General features: G+C 36.4%; 1 protein-coding gene across 2 annotated transcripts; it reads right to left on the bottom strand.

The window, feature by feature from the left end:
- Window positions 1-671: 671 nt before the first annotated feature.
- LOC107796996 (uncharacterized) lies at window positions 672-15,594 on the bottom strand. Of its 2 annotated transcripts, none has more exons than XM_016619828.2 (10): window positions 15,459-15,594; window positions 13,330-13,592; window positions 12,579-12,612; window positions 9,233-9,369; window positions 7,607-7,673; window positions 4,088-4,187; window positions 3,525-3,688; window positions 1,966-2,012; window positions 1,825-1,875; window positions 672-1,302 (listed from the first exon to the last, which is right to left on the bottom strand). In XM_016619828.2, the coding sequence occupies exons 1-10, from the start codon at window positions 15,529-15,531 to the stop codon at window positions 916-918; spliced, it is 1,323 nt and encodes a 440-aa protein (XP_016475314.1). In that variant the 5' UTR covers window positions 15,532-15,594; the 3' UTR covers window positions 672-915. The 2 variants fall into 2 exon arrangements, with proteins under 2 accessions (XP_016475314.1, XP_016475315.1); XM_016619829.2 differs by having other exon boundaries at window positions 13,369-13,592.
- Between the last annotated feature and the right edge of the window lie 3,961 nt (window positions 15,595-19,555).

The following is a 19,555-nucleotide window of genomic DNA, read 5'->3' as shown; positions in this document are numbered from 1 at the left end:
AAGTTTTGTAGTTACAAGGATATGAAGCGGGCATGGCTTTTGGTGGTCGAAGACTTATTTCTGCCTCTGTTTTTCTTTCTTTTACCCTGGTTTTCATTAGTATGATTTTTCTGATTAAATTAGTTTGCATTTGTCAGATCTTTTGATAACTTACATTTATTATTTCTTTTCTTTTTTTAAAGTTAGGGGTACGCTCTATTAAACTGTCTTCCAGAGAAAGAAAAAGCAAAATTCCACTTTGCACCTATGAAAGAAAGAGCAATTAATTTTAATTTCACATTGTGTTGGGGTACAAAGAAATTCTTATCTCTTGTTGCATTTGTTATTGGAAAGAGGAAGGAATTGGCTCTCCGCATTTCCTTCTGCTCCAGTCTTTTCCCTATGTATGATTATCCGATTTCATTTAGAAGTATAAAAGCAAAAGGTCTATGGGACACAACTTTTGGCATTATCACAATCAACCTAAAGAACCAGTTATGGGACACAGAGACGACTATACAACAGTAAACACTACTCACTTCTGAACTTTACCCACAAGTGGGAGGTCCAAGATCCTCGCGTCCCCTTTTCCTCAAAAGAAATAATTCTAACAGTGCAAAACATAGAACATATTTCCAGTTCCCATAAAACCAATATATTTGAACCTCAAGATGTTAACTGCAGAAAGGCCATTTTGAAGCTTTTTGATAACTATGTTTTCTGGCAATATAATCCTCTACATAAAGAAATTGCAAAAACAAAAGCATCAACATAAGTTTACACTGCAAACCTGAGAGTTTTAGATCTTGGATTTACAACATCAACTTGGGGGGAAAATTATCAATTCAAATGCAAGAGTGCATTCACCAAAAAGAAACTTGTAAAAGGGTGGAGATGTTATCAACTCAAGAATGAGGCTCTCAACAATTAATTGCTTCAATTTGGTGTTGACCTTCCATTCGTACTGTCCTGAGGATTCCTGGGAGGTTGTGCTCCTGAAAACATCTCCATAACAGACCTCAAGGCCCCAGTCAATTCTTCAGGCATCTGTTCACCAAAATTGACATTGATGTTCCTGCCTAATCTTATTCCGGGCTCATTAGTTGAATCACTGTCGCTGCTTCCTTCAGACCCGTTTGGACCATGCTGCCCTTGAAATGCATCTCTTGTCATGTTCATAAACACGTTAGTCAAATCAGGAATGCCAGAAATGCCATTGCCATCGAATGACATTGATGCAAATGGTGGAGGCATGGCATGACTTCTAGATGCACCAGCAGGCTGCTGATTTGATTCTTGTCCATGACTCCCAGAGGTTGAGCTCTGCAAAAGACCAAAGGATACAAAATGAAATTTCAGTTAAATGCTCACCGTTGCTAAATTAGATGGTAAATGGATAAATGGAATCAAATATTAGATATGCGCAGCCAATTTTATAATCACATTGTCAGAGGGCTGAACTACAGAGACATGCTCCATTCTCTTTCTTTTTAAAGAGAAAGATAATGAGTAAGCATCATACATGTTCATTGTAGTTTTCTCACACAATAATGCGGTACTAGATGGTGCTACCACAGACAAGACATATCAAATTTCTTATTTTATTTTTTTGAGAACAACAGACAGACAAATCACTATCGGTAGCATTGAGCTCAACCCTAGATGGTGCTACCACAGACAAGACATATCAAATTTCTTATTTTATTTTTTTGAGAACAACAGACAGACAAATCACTATCGGTAGCATTGAGCTCAACCCTTGTCTGGGTGTTAATTATATAACTTGTAATTATCAACTTAATAAATCTAACAAAGCTCTTCTGCAATGCGACAATTGTCAGTTACCTGATCATGCTCCCTCTTCTGTTGCTCTTCTTTTAACTTCTGTTCTGCTACCTACAAGTTTAACATACGAGAGTAATACTTGGATATATGCAAGCACCATTTCAGCTATAAACTTAACTGCAATCTACAGTAGAAACTAACCCGTATATTTTCTTTGATAGAATCATTGTTAGGATCCAACTGCAATGCTTCACAAAAAAGGGTTTACGTCAGAGATAGATTTCTTCTTGGGGATTAACTAGACAACAAAATTCACATGTTCGTATTCTGGTACTGCTCATCAAAATTTCTAACATGGATGACAGAGATAACGTGCAAAACCTCTTTACACTTCTTCACAAGACCAATACTGATCAAGTAGCCAGACCAATTACCGAGCACCACAATACAACACATAATATACACAGATCTTCATTTCACCCAAACAAGTCCCTCGTAACCACAGATCAGTCCATGCCCCAGTTTGCATGTGTAAGGCCAGTTCCGTCTTGATTCTCTTTTATCCAATTATTGATTGTTTGGGGTGGGAACTCCATTCACTATCTCTTGATGAGGGAAGGAGGAAGAAAGAAATAACGGAGAGGGAGGGCATTAGAGGTGGACATCGGTTGTGGCAAGAGCAGTTTCTTCGACTTCTTTTTCTTTCTATTCTTTAAATTGCTTCTAGTTGACTTTCGTAGTCATGCTTTAGTGGGTACTACAAGATACCTACTACCTCCCACCAACATAGGTATCGAGTAACCCTGCCAACCAAGATTTAGGTAGATGGGAAGAAATCACCTAGCAGTTTTGGTCTCCGCTGGGATTTGAAGATCTCATAGTTCACCTCCCGATTTATGGACCATTAGGCCACACCCTTGGGTGCTTTAATTTTTTCATTAATGGAGTAGGAGGATCTGTTTTTGTCAGACATCCAATTGTGTTTTTGACATTTTGGCCAACACTCGGTTTTCCTTTTCAAGTAGAGGACTTAAATAAACCTGTTGAAAACGTGATATCAGGCTGTGGAAACTCCAAATAAGCACGGATTTCAGAAAGTTGCTGTAATGTGAGCTGAGGTCTATAAAGTCATTATTCAATGCTACGAGTCATCTTCATAATATGTCATCATATTTACTACATTCTCCTTGTTTGCAATTTTACAGGAACCCACATCATACTATATTTCATATTTGTTAATTCCAACAAAAACAAATTCAGGTGAATACTATACCTTTATACATTTTAAAAAATTAGAACCAATAAAACCTAAATATTGTAACCTTATCAAAAGAGATCAGAGAAGTCAATAAAAAGGAAAAGTAAGACTCAGTATAGCTTTCCTGAAAGAATTCTATGTATAGTGGTTTCATTGACAAATCCCAAATCCCACAGTTGGCTAGCAATCACCAAAACATTTTTTAGAACTGCTATGTGTCATGGGAAGAACTACAAATCAAATTTCATAATGAACTAATGAAATTAACTGAAAAAAATTATAGAGCATGAGAAACAACACGACTACTACAAACAATCCTAGTACACACATATCAAAGTTAGTCAGAGCTTAATGATGACTATCCTCGATAAATTCAAAACTATAATGTACTCCAAAATACCAAGATGTTAATTTAAAAACAACACACAAACTGAATAACTGGTAAAGTAAAAAGATATTTTTTTGATAAGGTAGTAAAGGAAAAAGATACTCTTGATCCAACCTTTTGTGAATCCCTTATCTATGGCATCACGGTACTTCCCTTGAGCATAATAGACAAAACCCAATCTACTATACGCCTTGCTATAATTGGGGTTGATTGCAGTAGACTTTAGGCAGTCCTGAACTGCTGCTTCGTATTCGTGGATTTGGGTTAAAGCAGCTGCCCTGATACATCACAAAAACCTCATCTTAAAATAGGTCTCGATAACTATTTACAGGTTAAAAAGATTCAATTTACGGCTATTAGAATTTTCAAAGAAAAGATAAAATAGAACTCCCTCCATTTCATTTTATGCGGCACTGTTTGATTGTGCATGGAGTTTAAGAAACAAAGAAAGACTTTTGGAACTTTTGGTTTCAAAAATGCCGTGACATTTATGGCTATAAAAGCATGTCATTAAGGGTAAAATGTGAAGTATAAATTGTTTCCAAATATAAAAGGGTGTCATTCTTTTCGGAAGATTGAAAAGTGAATAGTGTCACAGGAAATGGAATAGAGGAAGTACTAATTTTTCATGGAAAATGCAATAATCAATTTCCCCCATCACTGTGACAATGACGCACCTGTTGCAATAGTAAACTGCATTATCTTCACAAAGTGCAATTGCAAAAGTATACAGCTCAATAGCATCAGAGTAAAGCTTTGACTGCATGGCTTTATTACCTATTATAATATCCCAGAAAGGAAAAAAAAAATAAGAGGAAAATTTGAGCCAACGCTTTCATAAAAGAAAGGGAGCTTCACCATTGGAAGGAACTAAAGACTTGTGCAAGTAGACATCACCCTTGAGTACATATTTGTGAGATATTCAAGGCCAATCAATTGCTTTAGAATTAGAAACTGACCTTTTGACAACATTATTCTTCCCAATTATTGAGGCAGCCAAAGCTCACTCCTCCGGCCCAGCAAAACGGACGATGTGCTGAATTAAGGCCGGGAAGAAAGTTGGGCTTACAGTGAGCCAAGACTAGCTTAGCCTGAGTGCAACTTAAAATGTTTTGCAGAGCTACCCTATAGAATGAAATAATGATAATTCATGTGGAAATTGTGATTCAACTAGTTGTCTTTTCCTAAATTTTCTCGAAACTAGGTGAACCTTGAATGAAATGGGTCCAAATATAGCAAAATGATTAGTAAAGTCTCATTTTTCTTATAACAGCGGTATTTGGACCGGTTTGCGCGCAACTCAATTATTTCACCTGAGTATCTGCATCCTATCCTCCCACCAGTACAGGCATTTTCCTACTAAAGTTTAGGCAGATAGGGAGAAAATACCTAGCTCTATACAATAACAATAGCAATAACAAACCCAGTGAAGGGTAGTGTATACGCAGACCTTACCCCTACCCTGGGAGGGCAGAGAAATTATTTAAGATAGATTCTCGGCGCAAGAAAGAGTGGGGAAAAAAACAGTGAGAACAAGTCGTAACAACATCAAGATATTAAGAAAACTGAAGCAAAAGATAGCAATCAAACAATATGTAGTAATAGCAATCTAAGAATAAGGAAGATACCATAGTAACACTAATACTACCGGCAATGGGAAAGAAAAGGAAAAATGTTCGACTACCTACTAACCTTCTACCTTAATCCCCGACCTCCACACCCTCCTATCAAGGATCATGTCCTCGGCAGTATGAAGTTGCGTTATGTCCTGCCTAATCACCTTACCCTAGTACTTCTTTGGCCTACTTCTACCTTTACCTCTCCGCATATCCACCAAGGTCACATCTCACACCTCATAAATGAAGCATCACTGTTTCTCCTCTTCGCATGCTCGAACCATATTGGCCTCGCCTCATGCATCTTGTCCTCCACGAGGGCCACTGCCATCTTTTTCGAATATCTTCATTCCTACTCTGATCTAACCTAGTATGCCTGCACATCCATCTCAACATCCTCATTTCAGCTACTTTCATTCTCTGGGCATGAAAGTTTTTGACTGGCCAATACTTTGCCCCATACAACATAGTCGGTCTAACCACCACTTTGTAGAACTTATCTTTAAGTTTTAGGGACACATTCTTACCACACAAGATACCGGATGTGAGCCTCCATTTCATCCACCCCGCTTCAATACGATGTGGGATATCTACGTCAATCTCCCCATTTCCTTGGATTACTGATCCAAGGTACTTGAAACTTCCACTCTTAATGATGACTTGTGTGTCAAGCCTCACATCCATATCCGCTTACTGGTCACGTTGCTGAACTTGCACTCCAAGTATTATGTCTTGGTCCTACTCAACTTGAAACCTTTACACTCTAGGGTCTATCTCCAATGTTCCGGCCTCTCGTTAACACCACATCTTGTCTCGTCAATCAGAACCATGTCATCTGTAAATAACATATACCATGGCACCTCCCCTTGAATGTGGTGCGCCAGTGCATCCATAGCCAAGGAAAATGAAAACGGGCTAAGGTTGATCCTTGGTGCAACCCCATCACTAGCGGAAAGTGTTTCGAGTCTCCTCCCACTATCCTTATTCGAGTCTTAGCTCCATCATACATCTCCATAATCACCCTAATGTAGGCTACAGGCACAGTGCTAGCCTCCAAACATCTCTATAGAACCTCTCTCGGAACTTTGTCATATGCTTTCTCCATGTCAATAAACACCATATGCAAATCCTTCCTCTCCCTATACTGCTCCACCAATCTTATTACAAGGTGAATGGCTTCCGTAGTCAAACGACTCGGTACGGAATGAATCAGAACTGTTCTCAGAAATAAGCACACTCCTCCTCACCCTTACTTCTAACACCCTCTCCCAAACTTTCATAGTATGACTTAGCAGCTTGATACTCCTATAGTTGTTGCAATTTTGGATATCACCCTTATTCTTGTACAACAGAATTATCGTACTCCACCTCTATTCGTCGGGCATCTTCTTCATCCTAAAAATGACACTAAACAACTCGGTGAGCACTCCAAGCCTGCCCTACCCGCGTTCTTCTAAAATTCCACTGGGATTTCGCAACTTTTTTTTTTGCCTCGATTGGGGTCCTTATTCCAGCTTCATCGACGGTTAGACCATCCTCTTGGGGTGCAATAACGAGGATTCATGAACTAAATATCTGTTTGGAAACATACAAAGGGGCTGAACATTTCACCAATCTTTTTTTCTTTTTTTGAGAAAGAGGAACATTTCACCAATCTTGTAAAGCTGAAAGTTGGATATGAAAGGAAAATCAAGTACTAGGGAGATTTCTGGCTATAGCAAAATATACTGAGACGGCCTTTCCTTGGCTAAACAGTTTGGCACTGGACAAGAAGGCCTATATTGAAGATTGTATAATTGAGAATAAATGGGACATCAGGTTCAGGAGACATTCAAGATTGGGAAATAGAAAGCATAACCTACTTCTTTGGTAAAGCTAGAATGAGCTAACAAGTTACTATTGAACCTCTTCGACTTGGACAGCAAGTACAGTAAATTACGATTTTTCTAAAAAAGAGGACGGTGAATTACAGTGGAATCTTGCTATGAAGTATTAATGGTTCTGTGAAAGAAAGAAGACAATGGCCCTAAAATACAATCTGAAAATCAAAACCCTGTTAAACATAGATTACTTGGATTGCAGCATATAAAGCCTGCTGAACAATGAGGACTTGCAGAAGAAAGGCCTCAATTTAGTTAACAGCTGTTACTAGTGTGAAGAAACGTAGGAAACTGCAAAACACTTATTGTTAAAGTTCCCTGTTAGCCGGCAAGGCTGGAGTTTATTTCTAAATATATTTTGTTCGCCATGGGTGATACCAAACATTGTGAAACAAGCAATAGAATGTTTTAAAGGGAAGAAAATAAGGAATACAGTGCCTTCTCGCATGTATGGAGAGAAAGGAATACAGATGTTGCGATAAGAAGACTTAAGTCATACACCGCATAAAGTATAGCTCTTTGCAATATTCTTTTTTTGGTGTAAAATGCAAAACATAAATGATTTTGACACTCCTACATCTAATTGACTCCTTACATCAAACGAGATATAGTTTATGATACTGGTAATCTCAGCATTTTGCTGTTTCATCAATAAAATATCTTTACCCTTAAAGAAAAGAAACATGTAAATAGAAAGTACCTTGTGATTTTAAGGTCTCAGCGAGGTTGTTTCGATTTAACATAGCACATCCTGATTTTTGCATTTCCTAAAACCATAAACGATAAAGGTGGTAGGAAGATATTCGAACAAGAACTGCAATAATTTTGACAAATCATGACAGAAGCAACAGTAGCTAGCATATGAACAAAACAAACTGTAACATAACTCAATGTCTATTCCTATTCATAGAAAATATAATTCATCAATTGAAATATGAGCCCTTTAGAGAGTTTAGCGTAGGGATGAAGTGCATGTCTTAGTGCCCTGGTGAATGCATTGAAGCTTCGTCTAAGCTAATCGAAAATATCCTTAACCGCACTCAAGCGAACCTTGTCATAGTGATGTCATAAGGGAATAGAAGGACTTCATGCAACTGCATAGATTCACCTTTTAGCTGGTCAAAAGGAGTACGAGCCCTTTCAAAAGAACTTTAAGCCCTTCTACTCTAGAAAGCATTTTTAATCATATGGGGAATAGAATGGAAGGAAAGCTTCATTCTGGAATGATAACTGGTTGGGGCATGGATGCCTAAAGGAACTCTACCTTGATATGTTTGGTTTGGCACAAGACCAACAGAAGACAGTAGCTGAGATGTGGATGGGAACTAATTCTTAGAAAGAAGTTGAATGGCTGGGAGATAGCAAGATTAACTGATCTTTATAACAAGCTGGAGACATTTAAAGGAATACAGGAAGGGGTGGACTCACTTTGGTGGCAGAGGCATGACAGAGGGGTCTATCAGGTGAAGGCAGCATATAAGATTTTGAACCAAAATAACCCACAGATAAGAGATTGGCCATGGAAGCATATATGGAAAACTAAGATTCCCTATAAGGTAGCTTGTTTCACTTTGCTACTAGCAAAGGAGGCTGTATTAACTCAGGATAATCTCATAAAAAGAGGAATCTCTTTGTGCTCAAGATGTTTTCTATGTGGAGAAAGTGTTGAGACAGTTAGCCATCTATTTCTACACTGCAAGATAACAGACCAACTATGGAAAAATTTTATTAATCTTAGGGGTATTTCATGGACAATGGCCCATAGGATCAATGAAGTTCTTTTTAGTTGGGAAGAAGCTGGAGCTGAATGGAACTGAAGCAACCAACAGAGATAAATGGAGGACTGTCCCAGCATGCATCTGGTGGACAGTTTGGAAGGAAAGGAATGCTAGATGTTTTGAAGACAGACGTAACTCAGTACAGAAGATCAAACTCAATTGTATTCTTCTTTTTTGTTTTGGTGTAAACAGATTTACACAGAAAATACATTGTCAATCATAGACATATTAGGATCTTGCTAGGATTGCACACTAGCAAATCTAGTTAGCATTTACCTGTAAATATGGTTTCCAGTACAAAGGTTGTACTGATTTTATAATATATTCAAATGTTATCATTTCAAAAAAAAATTAAAAAAAAGATACTGTCATCAATGTTTGGAAAAAGCACCATTTTGAAGCAAAGTTTTGTTCATGGTAGAACAGAAAAAATGGAAACCACCAGGTGAAATTTAAATGCTGTGTTTTCTCAACCAATTCCATCAAGTATGGAAAACTGATACACTTTAGTAGAAGCATGAATAAAATAACTCATTGTCAATATATACCTCCAAAGCAGTGTGAAACACCCTTGATGCTCTATCCAGCTGAGCCTGATCATCTTTTCCATCTGGCAAGCTTCTGAAATAGTGAGCTTTTTCAAGGGCATCAAAAAACTGCCCAAAGAGCTCATCCTTGGATATACCTGCAAAGCATGATAAACAGCATCAGTTGATTAACATAAAGCAGGACAGAATGTAGGGCAAATCAGAAAGAGAGACACTTTTACCTGCCACTGTCACAAACATATCTTGTAAGATAATCAACGAAAGAAGGAAAAACAAGGTTTAAAACATTTGGATGATGCATTTGGTATGACGAAGAAAAGTCCACCCAAGAACGTGCATCAATAGCTAACAGGGAAAAAAAAAAGGATTACAAGAAAAGTAGGTGCCCATATTTGCTATACTTTGTAACCATGTGTGTAGCCTACATGTATGTCATTTTTAACTAAAGGCCCACATCCACATTTTTAACTAAAGGCCCACAGCCACATTCTAAGGGAAATAATAAACCCAAATACAAATGAATTATAGGAGTACAAAGAAGATGGGCTAGAAAATAGCAAGACAGTTAGCTTAGAAGAATGATTTCGTATGGACCAGAAAATAGCAACACAGATGTAGCTTATAAGAATGACTTTGTTACATCTAACAATCAATCAACTACACTTAAATCTTAAACAAGTTGGATGTAATCTATATGAGCTCTATAAACACCCCGCTGTTCTCGGCCCATTTCATTCAAATACTAAAATTGTCTATATGGTACCAATCTATAGGTTCATTACATCATCACACTTATCCGTATACTAGCGTACGTCTCTATTCAGATTAAAAGGAGTCCTATATCGGGTTTTTCCCCGACAATCCCACGGACAAAAGTTTCTAATGCACTTCAGCTGGAGCAGCCCAACTTACATAATGCAAAGCATAGGAGTCTAACCCCTAGAGAACCCAACCTTTGACGGTAGGTCTAGTTTTCTACCTCTTTGATTGATAAATAGAACTAGATTTCAACCTCGTTTTCTCACACTAAGAGGAAATGCATACTCCTTTTGCTTGGGTCGAAGGAGAAGGGAAGAGAAAAATCTAGCTTTTAGAGAAAGAGATTGAGGATAGTTTAATATAAGCAGGCATCCATTGTCACGAGTGACAGTTGCTTCTCCTAAAGACAGGCATGTACATCTTATCCAGAATAGAAAGACTCCCCGCAAACACTAGACCTAATGTAAGTGCTACAACAACTAAACCTTAATACAACTAGTTAGTAGTCTCGATAGATTCTTTACTTCAGATTTCTTCCGTTCTTAGCTAAGTCCGTATTTATTACGAGATGTTGTAGGTCTATTGAGACAACTTTCTCCATTTGATTTTAAATCTAACTTGTAATTCTTTTAGCACCTTCAATTATCATAGTACCTACAGACCGATGCATACCTCAGTTAATGTAGGAAATAGCCAAACCATCTTAGACGAGCTTCTACCATTTTATCCCCTTTGTGTGCTACTTACACCCTCTATTGGTTGTGGTCATTTCTAGTCTTGCTCAATCTAGTATAACTGTACATTCATCTTAACATTCGCATTTTTGGGACATCAATATTGTGGACATGTTGGACTTAGAGGACCAACATTCACCCCTATATAACATTGCAGAATGATAACCCTTTTTTATGAAACTTGCTTTTCCCTTCGTTAAGTATCTTTTATCAAAGCACTCCATTTTAGTCATACTAATTTAATCTAATGTGTTACATCTTCATCTATAATGTCATTCTGCTGGAAGACTTAACTAGATATCTGAGTTTCTATATTTAGAAACCACAATCTTGTCTAACCTCACTTCACCTTCATTTCGTTTAAATCGAGACTTCACCTTCATTTATCTTATGGGTTTAATTTGTAGCGTATAGAGTTTGTATAATTTATACTTATCTAAAACTGTTACTCTCTTTTAAGGTGAATTTATTGACATGCAGTAGGGAGGAAAGTCTCCAATATAAAAGATGCATACAAGAAGTAGAGAATCTAAATTGTTATCTTCAAGAGTACTTCTCCATAATTCAAACTTTTTATTGACTACATAGCATGTTTGACAGAATATCACTGGCGACTAGCATTCACCATGAAACCTCACAATGTATACTATTGGTTAACTCATCCATACCTATACAAACAAGTAAAGGTTCAAGGCAAACCCCAGGTGTAAATCCGTAGTTACTGGAAACTCCTCTATATCTCCTGCTATTTTTTTTTTTTTTTTTTTTTTGAGAAAGGTAACGATTATATATATGAGAAAAATAATTACAAGATTGTGTGTCACCACAATCAGAACCAAAAAAAAAATGAACCCCTAGTCTATCCTTTACATACGTACATACATACATATTATATGCATATATACATACATACATGCATACATACATATGTGTGTGTGTGTGTAAATTTTGACCTTATTTTTCATGGTTTGCTTAAGTATAATGAATTACTGTGAAACTATGAGAAAAAATAAAAGTAAAAGGCAACTAGATTTGAGGTATTAATGAACTCATTGCCAAAAAGATTGACCAGAGTTTTGAAAGGCAAAAAACATGTTAGGGCATTCAATGCAAAGCTCAATTCAATTCGTGCGCTTTAGAGAAGAAATTGCTAATAAAGAAAAAATAAAATACAAACACATATATCAGACCTACATATATAAATATATGCAAGAAAAAGCGAATAATTATTTACTTGCTGCCATAAAAGTATATGTAGCAAGTAAGAATCACTATAAACACAAACAATGATCATTTAGGATAAACGAATTTTAAAAAATAAAATAAAATAGAACTAGGCAAAATATATGAAATAAAAATCACGTCAAGCAAGTTGAAAAACCATTTTAAAATTTTTTATTTAGACGTAAAAATACAGTTTTTAAGTTTTTAGTGACTGGGCTTGTATATCACTTCTCTAGTTTCATTTCCTGACCACCAAAAAAGTTCCTTAATCACAATTTTTAATAATAACTCTATTGTTTTGCCAACTATATATATTGCCAGGTGTAGCCGACAGAATTCAAGGCGATGAGGCATATATCTTAGTCCCTTGGAGCCTGCAGTCATGAGCCACCTAAGTAAGGGGGACCCTCTAACTTGGGCTTCACATAACTTCAGAGCTTAAGCATGCTACAAGCAAGCCTTGAACGTCACTGAAGATGACGTGAGATAAAAATTGAATGACAGCACAAACGTATGGACACGAAAGAGTAACAGTAAGAAGGTCAAGTGTGGCCCACTAGTTGAGAGACAATATACAGAGGCCTTCATTGAGATATTATAAAAATCTAGGACTTGGAGCCTAGCCTTACCAAAAGTGGGAGCTTCTTTTATCCGTTCTTCAGCCTGTTTAGAGAAAACAAAATGAGGTAAAGGTAAATCATGCACAAGTATGTGGAAAGTAAAAGGCTACCACAGATTGAAAGTTCACTCATGGATTGGTTGCAAAATATGAAGGAGATTAAAAGTAGCTAATGTTTGATCTAAATAGGTTATGATTATAGCAAATGTCAACATTAACAGAGAATGTACAATAAGTCCTCTGCCATGGCTGTACAGCCAAGCACACAGTATTACAAGATGTAAGCATTTGATGATCATTTCAATGATAGCTTGAACGAACTCCATCCTTAAAAACTAAAGTTCTTTCAAGAAAAGATTGTCTAGCAGCAGAATTTGGTTTAAATTTTCCTTTCCTAACCAAAATCTGAATTTATCCAGAAAATTCCATAGCATCAAGCACATATCATGGTCATGCCCCAAATATCCCACTTTTGCCAAACCATGAAGGGAAACTATTATTGTCAATATGGTGATAGAAAATAAGAGCAGATGTAGATGTAGACAGCAGAATGAATTTAGACATCACAGGTTTACTGATTGCACAACTGATGGGACACTATATAGAAGACAGAAAGGAGAAACCAAACATGTAGATAGAAGTAACATAACATAGACCTAAAATACATGAACTGTGGAGAAAATATCAAAAAGAATCAAAATGTGGAAAGATAAGTACACAAAATTAAGAGAAATATCAAGAGAAAAAAGGTAGAATTAGACCAGAAACTGAGATCCATCTGTATCTTTAGCATCTGCTACCTTCTGTCCTGATGATGAACAAGGATCATCTGATGAAGATACATCACGCCTGAGATCTAAATTTATTTGGCTTTGCTCAATCGCTTCTTGTGAACTGAATATGTCCACTAAGGAATCTGAACTTGAGGCATAACCAGCCGATAATGGATCAATCTTAAAGGCCTCTGATAGACATTGCTTAACAACCTCAAGTCCTTCATCATCAACTCCAGAAGCAGGTTCAACTATGTAACAAGGAATAGACAGAGTCAGTAGATGAAAAATTCACTCACTCCACGTTGAAAGTAAGACTTGAGGAGACTTCACAATTTAACAGGATAAAAACAGAAAAATAACCATGACTAATAGAAACAAGAAAGTAGCATGCACCAAATAATATAACATCGAAATAGCTTTATTCATAGCTTTGAGGTTTCCAAAAAAAGATTTGGTATTTCCCAATTCTTCCCCCAGTCAAGCAGTGCTTTCCACCCAATCGTGAAGGTGTTACGGAAGAGGAAGTAATACGTGCACATGAGCTAGTGAGAGAGAAAGAGAGAAGAGGGCAGGTTGTAGACGTTTATCGATGGATTTTCTATGGTTAGAGGGTCGCACTCCAAATGCACAAGATTCAACCTTTATTTGTTCAGCTAAAAATCTCAAACTCAAATCATGGATAAATGTTATTAGTAAAGGAGGCTTAGTTTCAGGAATGCATGTGCTACAGTCAAAGAGTGCAAGAGTAAGCCCTCCTAAAGTTGTTACACTCAAAATTTGGCAGACCTTTTAAATCTTGTCTGGTTTACAACAACGGTTCATGGAAGCGGGTGGCCAGCCTTTACTCACCCAAAGGCTGGATGACGAAAGCATGGTTATATGGCTGAGCAGACTTTGTGGGGGATGAGAGGCAACAATAGTGATGGTTATGACCAATGATGGTTAGGGCTTTTTCTTTTTCACTTAATGTTTTTGCTTATTCTTTTTTCTAGTAATATCATTTGCTCATTATGATTCTCTCTTACTTCTGTTTATTCTTTCAAAGCAGTTAGTAAGGAGCTTTTTCAAATTTTTTTGGCTTATGATCTTCTTTTCACTTTTTTAATCTATGATGCTCACATGCAAGCATAATCTCGTTGGAATTCATTTACAGTTGCTCTATGGATCACCCAAAACACCAAGTTCATACCATAGGGATCCAGTCAAATTGTATCTTAGCTCAAAATCGAAGATAGATATGTGATTTACTTGCCTAACAACTATGTTAGGAATTCAAACAGTATTCTAAATGCTAAAAATTGGCAACAGGAAGTTCCTATTTGCAGTTCTCTTCAAACCTTGGTAGGATGCTCATTCTCAAAAGAAAATGTAACTCTTTAATCTCAATAAACAATGCCTTCTAACCTAGAACCACATCAGTTGCTATATACAAGTCCCTAATGTTGTGCCCACGGCCCAAGTTAGGTGGCACAACATTCAATTTACTCAATTATTGTACTTCCTGAAATCCAGATCTCTTTTCTTTCCCTTTCTCACTTATCTGCCTGTTTTGCAATAACAAGGATCATTGAATAATTTTATTTCACATTCCTTTTCATTCTTTTTCACATTTTTTCTCAAGTTGTCACATCAGATAAAAATATATACGAATTTTAAGAAACATATTTTAGGCCTCATATTGAAGTTTGGCTGTAGAGCATCAAATCCATTGAGCTGCCCTTGTAAGATTCTAATCCTAATCCCTTAAAGGGAAACTTAGTCAATGCAATAACTATATCTATGCAGTCCACTACAGCTATTATCATCCCTGCCTAGAATCAGCCAGTAGTTCCACTTTAATACTAGCGGCCCGATAACTTGATTTCCTTTTATGAAATAAACTGATTTTCGCTAATTTAGCACCATGTTCTCAATGCTGAACAACATACCCATTGAAGCTTTATTTTTCCTTTTAATCCATATAAAATTCTGATCTATAAGTACTCCTATAGACTGATCTTGACTAGCTATGTCCAGAGAAGAGAAACATTTTGTAAATGGATTCATTTCAACACAATTATATACATACATCCACACACATACATATATAAGTGGGATAATGGGCAGAAGCGTACCAGAATCTAGAAAGCGCAAGAAGGAGAGGACTATGCGACGAGAGAGAGGAGAATCCGTCTTCAGCTTCGCCATTGACGGAGGAGACCACTTATGAACCGGGTCTTCTTTATTACTAGCTTATATACATGTGGCCATTTGCATAAATAGCTACTTTTAAGACTACCCGTTAAAATATGATCACTGTTATAAATAGTATCTTATTTATAGAAAATGTCTATTTTTTTTTAAAGAGATTTTAGAGTTTGTTACTTTACGACTAAGTCACTTTTTTCTATAAATAAAGGGGTTCTATCCAAGGGCGGCCAGAGGGTAAAGCCTCTAAAGCGGTGGCTTTAGGCCCCGGAATTTTGGGGGCCCCAATTTTTATTTTCCAATTCTTATTTGATGTCCGATATTTAATTTGGGACATTAATTAATTCAAATTCGTACCGTGTAAAATTCATTAAAATGGGAATTGTTCCTTATAAGGGATTTTTTTCGTTCCAAATAATGAAACTGAATACTTCCGATTAAAGAAGGAGATTTGCTATCCATCCCACCATAACTCTTCTCGTGAGGCCCCAAATCTTTTGAAGAAAATATTAAGTATTTCAAAGTAGAAAAGTAAAATATTTTATATAAAAAAAAAGGATTACAGTAATCATTAGAAAATATGTAATACACTTTTAAACTCTATTTTTTTCCTTAGGTTTTCATCATTGCAACACGTATATTGAAACATCAAAAAATTCTTTTAATATAAAGTTATCAACTTCTTGAATCATATTCTATTACTTAAGATCATACTGCACATGAGATATTAAATGGTTTATGCGAGAAATTTTAAGTAATTTTATTCTCAAAAAGATAGAAAAATCTATGTCAACTAAAAAATATATGATTTTTTTAAAAAGGCCTCACATTAAAGTTTGGCTTTAGGCCACCAAACTTATTGAGATGTCCCTGGTTTTATCCCCTTGTAATTAGAATTCTCTATACTTTTCTCTGCAATATTCTTCGTTGTTTTAATTTGTAGATATACTATTAGTTAGTTGTTTAAAGTTTGAAAAATTAAACCACTCATGGAGAGAAGATATAGGAATTTGCGTGAGGCTCTTGCATAAATGTATTGATATTCCTATACTAGGCATCTGCTTTGGTCACCAAGCTTTGGAATACATGCATGGTGCTCAACTTGTATATAATATTGAGCATAATGATTGTCAATTATTTCATGGACTTCGTTCAGGAATAAATTCCGGATTTAGGATGAGTATTTTACCTTATTTTTCTCTTTTAAATTGTTAAAATTCTATAATTTGATTTTAAATATAAGCAAACAATAATTTTTTATTATAACTCTAATAGAGCTTGTTAGTAATTATAACCATCGGAATTGATAAAATGTTTATGTCTTGTCATGATCAAATTTATGTATGGTTGTGAGCACAAGAAGTGGAAATACATCCCATTGAATTTGTTTCATTCTCATTCACTTATAAAATGTGGTAGTAGTATGTGATAAGTCTGAAAGAAGATAAAATTATTACCATAAAGGTATTAATGGATGTGGATGTGGCAATAGAGAGCTCTGGATGTGATGACAATGTGAGTATTACAGGATAAAAGTAATGGAAGTAACATATATTGCCTATAACGATTTTAACCATGACCATAATAGTATTACTTTCTCCTTGAAAGAGATATTCACCATATGAATGTTGAATATGTGATAGTACAATAATTAATTGAGAGCTCTGGATGTGATGACCCGATAGGTCATTTTGAGTTTTAGCCTCTATTTCTGTGTTCAGAGACCTCGATTAGCTCTGTTTAGTATTTCTAGATTTATGTGCATAGTCGTGTCTTATTCCGAAAATTTTTTATGTGAAAAACGAAAGAAAATATGAATTTTAGCCTTAAATGATTTGAGTTGACTACATTCAATATTTTGTGTAAACGGACCCGAATCAGTATTTTGACGATCTCGATGGCTCTGTATCATGATTTTGGACTTGAGTGTATGCCCGGAATTGAATTCGAAAGTCCCTAACTTGATTTAACGTGTTTTGTTAAAAACTAGTAATTTAAAGATTTAAGGAATCTGAAGTTTGACCGTAGGTTGACTTTATAGCTACCAGGTTTAGATTTTGGTTTCGAGAATTGGCATAGGTTCATTTTACTATTTTACGACTTTTCTGTAAAACAGGGTGCAAAACGGAGTTGATTTAATGTGATTCGGACGTTCGGTTGTGAATTTAAAAGTTTTTAGGTTTCATTGAAAATTTCATACATTTTGATGTTCGATTCATAGTTCTAGGTGTTATTTTAGTGTTTTGATCACGCGAGCGAGTTCATATGATGTTATTACACTTGTGTACATGTTTGGTTTGGAGCCCAAGGGCTTCGGGTGAGTTTCGGATAGGCTACGATTCGATTTGGACTTAGACGTTCTGCTGGTTTTACTGATATCTAGTGTCGCGGATTCCTTCATCGCGAACGCGATGTCTTGGTCGCGAATGCGAAGCACTAGGGGTTAACCTTCGCGAACAAGACCAGCCTCTCGCGAACACATAGGGTTATGGGATTCTGGAGTGGGGGGGGTTGATCAAATGCGAATGCGAGCCTAGGCTCGCGAACAGAAGGCCAGGGAGGCAGGCCATCGCAAACGCTAAGGCCATTTAGGCCACTGCTCTTCGCAATCGCGTCAGGCCCTTCGCGAAGGCGAAGAAGGCCTGATGCCTAGTGACTTAAATATTCCAAAGTTGGGATTTAACCCATTTTTCACTATTTTCAAGTTTGAGCTATGGTAGAAATTGAGGATTTATGTAGAAATTGGGGTTTTGAGAAATTGATATTTAGAGCTCAAAATGAGGTCGGATTTTCGAAACTAATCACATAACCAGGCTTGGGGGTGATTGAGTAATTGGGTTTTAGTCTGAATCTCGGATTTTGACCAAGTGGGCTCGGGGTTGACTTTTTTCTAAAATCATTAAAGGTTGAATCTTTTTCACTCGTGGTTAATTTTTAAAGCTTATTTTGAATTGTTTAAATTATATTTGGTTAGATTTGATTGGTTTGGAGACTAGTTCTAGAGGAAAGACCCCGGTTGAGCTTTGATTTGATTGCGAAGTGAGATAAGTATTGATAGATCTAACCTTGACTCGAGGGAATTAGGAATTTTTGAACTATGTGTTGTGTGGATTATGTGAGAAGACGGTATATATGCGAGCTGACGAGTGTATATACGTCGTCAATATATCTGTTTTCCTTGTTTTTCGCTATTTCATGAATTATCTTGTTACATGCTTTATTTGACTTCTATGCCATAATTGTTATTTGTCATTTAATTATTCTCATGCTAAATTTTTCTCCTCTTCCATGGCTCCATGCTTATTTAATACTTGCCTTTAATTGTTTTACTTGCACGTTTTGATTGTCATATGTTTTACTTGTCCTATTATTTTTGTAATATTTGTTGCATTCTTTGATTATTATGTGGACCTTTATTACCTTTTGCCTTTACTCTTTGTTGTAGAAATTCTTGTCGGGCTATCGGATTGCTTATGTTAAATGAAATTGTTTGTGGAGCGGGTTGCATGCCGCAACGAAAATTGAAAGGTAATGAATTGAAATGGTGGAACAAGGATGGATTTTGACATTCATAAATGATGATATGGTGGGATCGGGTGCGCGCCTCCAACGGATTGTATATGTGATACTTGACACTGATAAATGATGATATGGTGGGATGGGGTTACATGCCGCAACAGTTTGTATATGTTGTACTTGTTGTTATTGTTGAGTTGGCCTCGACATTTTTATATGAGATTACGAGACGCGTTATTCTAGGCTTTCTAATAATGAGGTTGAGTTCATTTTCATGAGTTAACTGCTTTACTTCCACTTCCTTCTTCTTTTCTTGTTATTATTATTATTACTGTGTATAAGTGGCCCACTTTAGCCTCGTCACTACTTCATCGAGGTTAGGATCAACACTTAGAGAGTACACGGGGTCACTTGTACTCATACTATATTGTGCACTTCTTTTGTAAATACTGGAGTTGATCCTAGCGGCGCTCAATAACTTTTGCTTGGATTTAATCGCTGTCGGAGA

The sequence above is a fragment of the Nicotiana tabacum genome, chromosome 16 (assembly GCF_000715075.1).
Source record: "Nicotiana tabacum cultivar K326 chromosome 16, ASM71507v2, whole genome shotgun sequence".
Classification (NCBI taxonomy): Eukaryota; Viridiplantae; Streptophyta; class Magnoliopsida; order Solanales; family Solanaceae; genus Nicotiana; species Nicotiana tabacum.
Note: the sequence above shows the minus strand (reverse complement) of the source record. Positions and strands in the feature narration are given on the sequence as shown.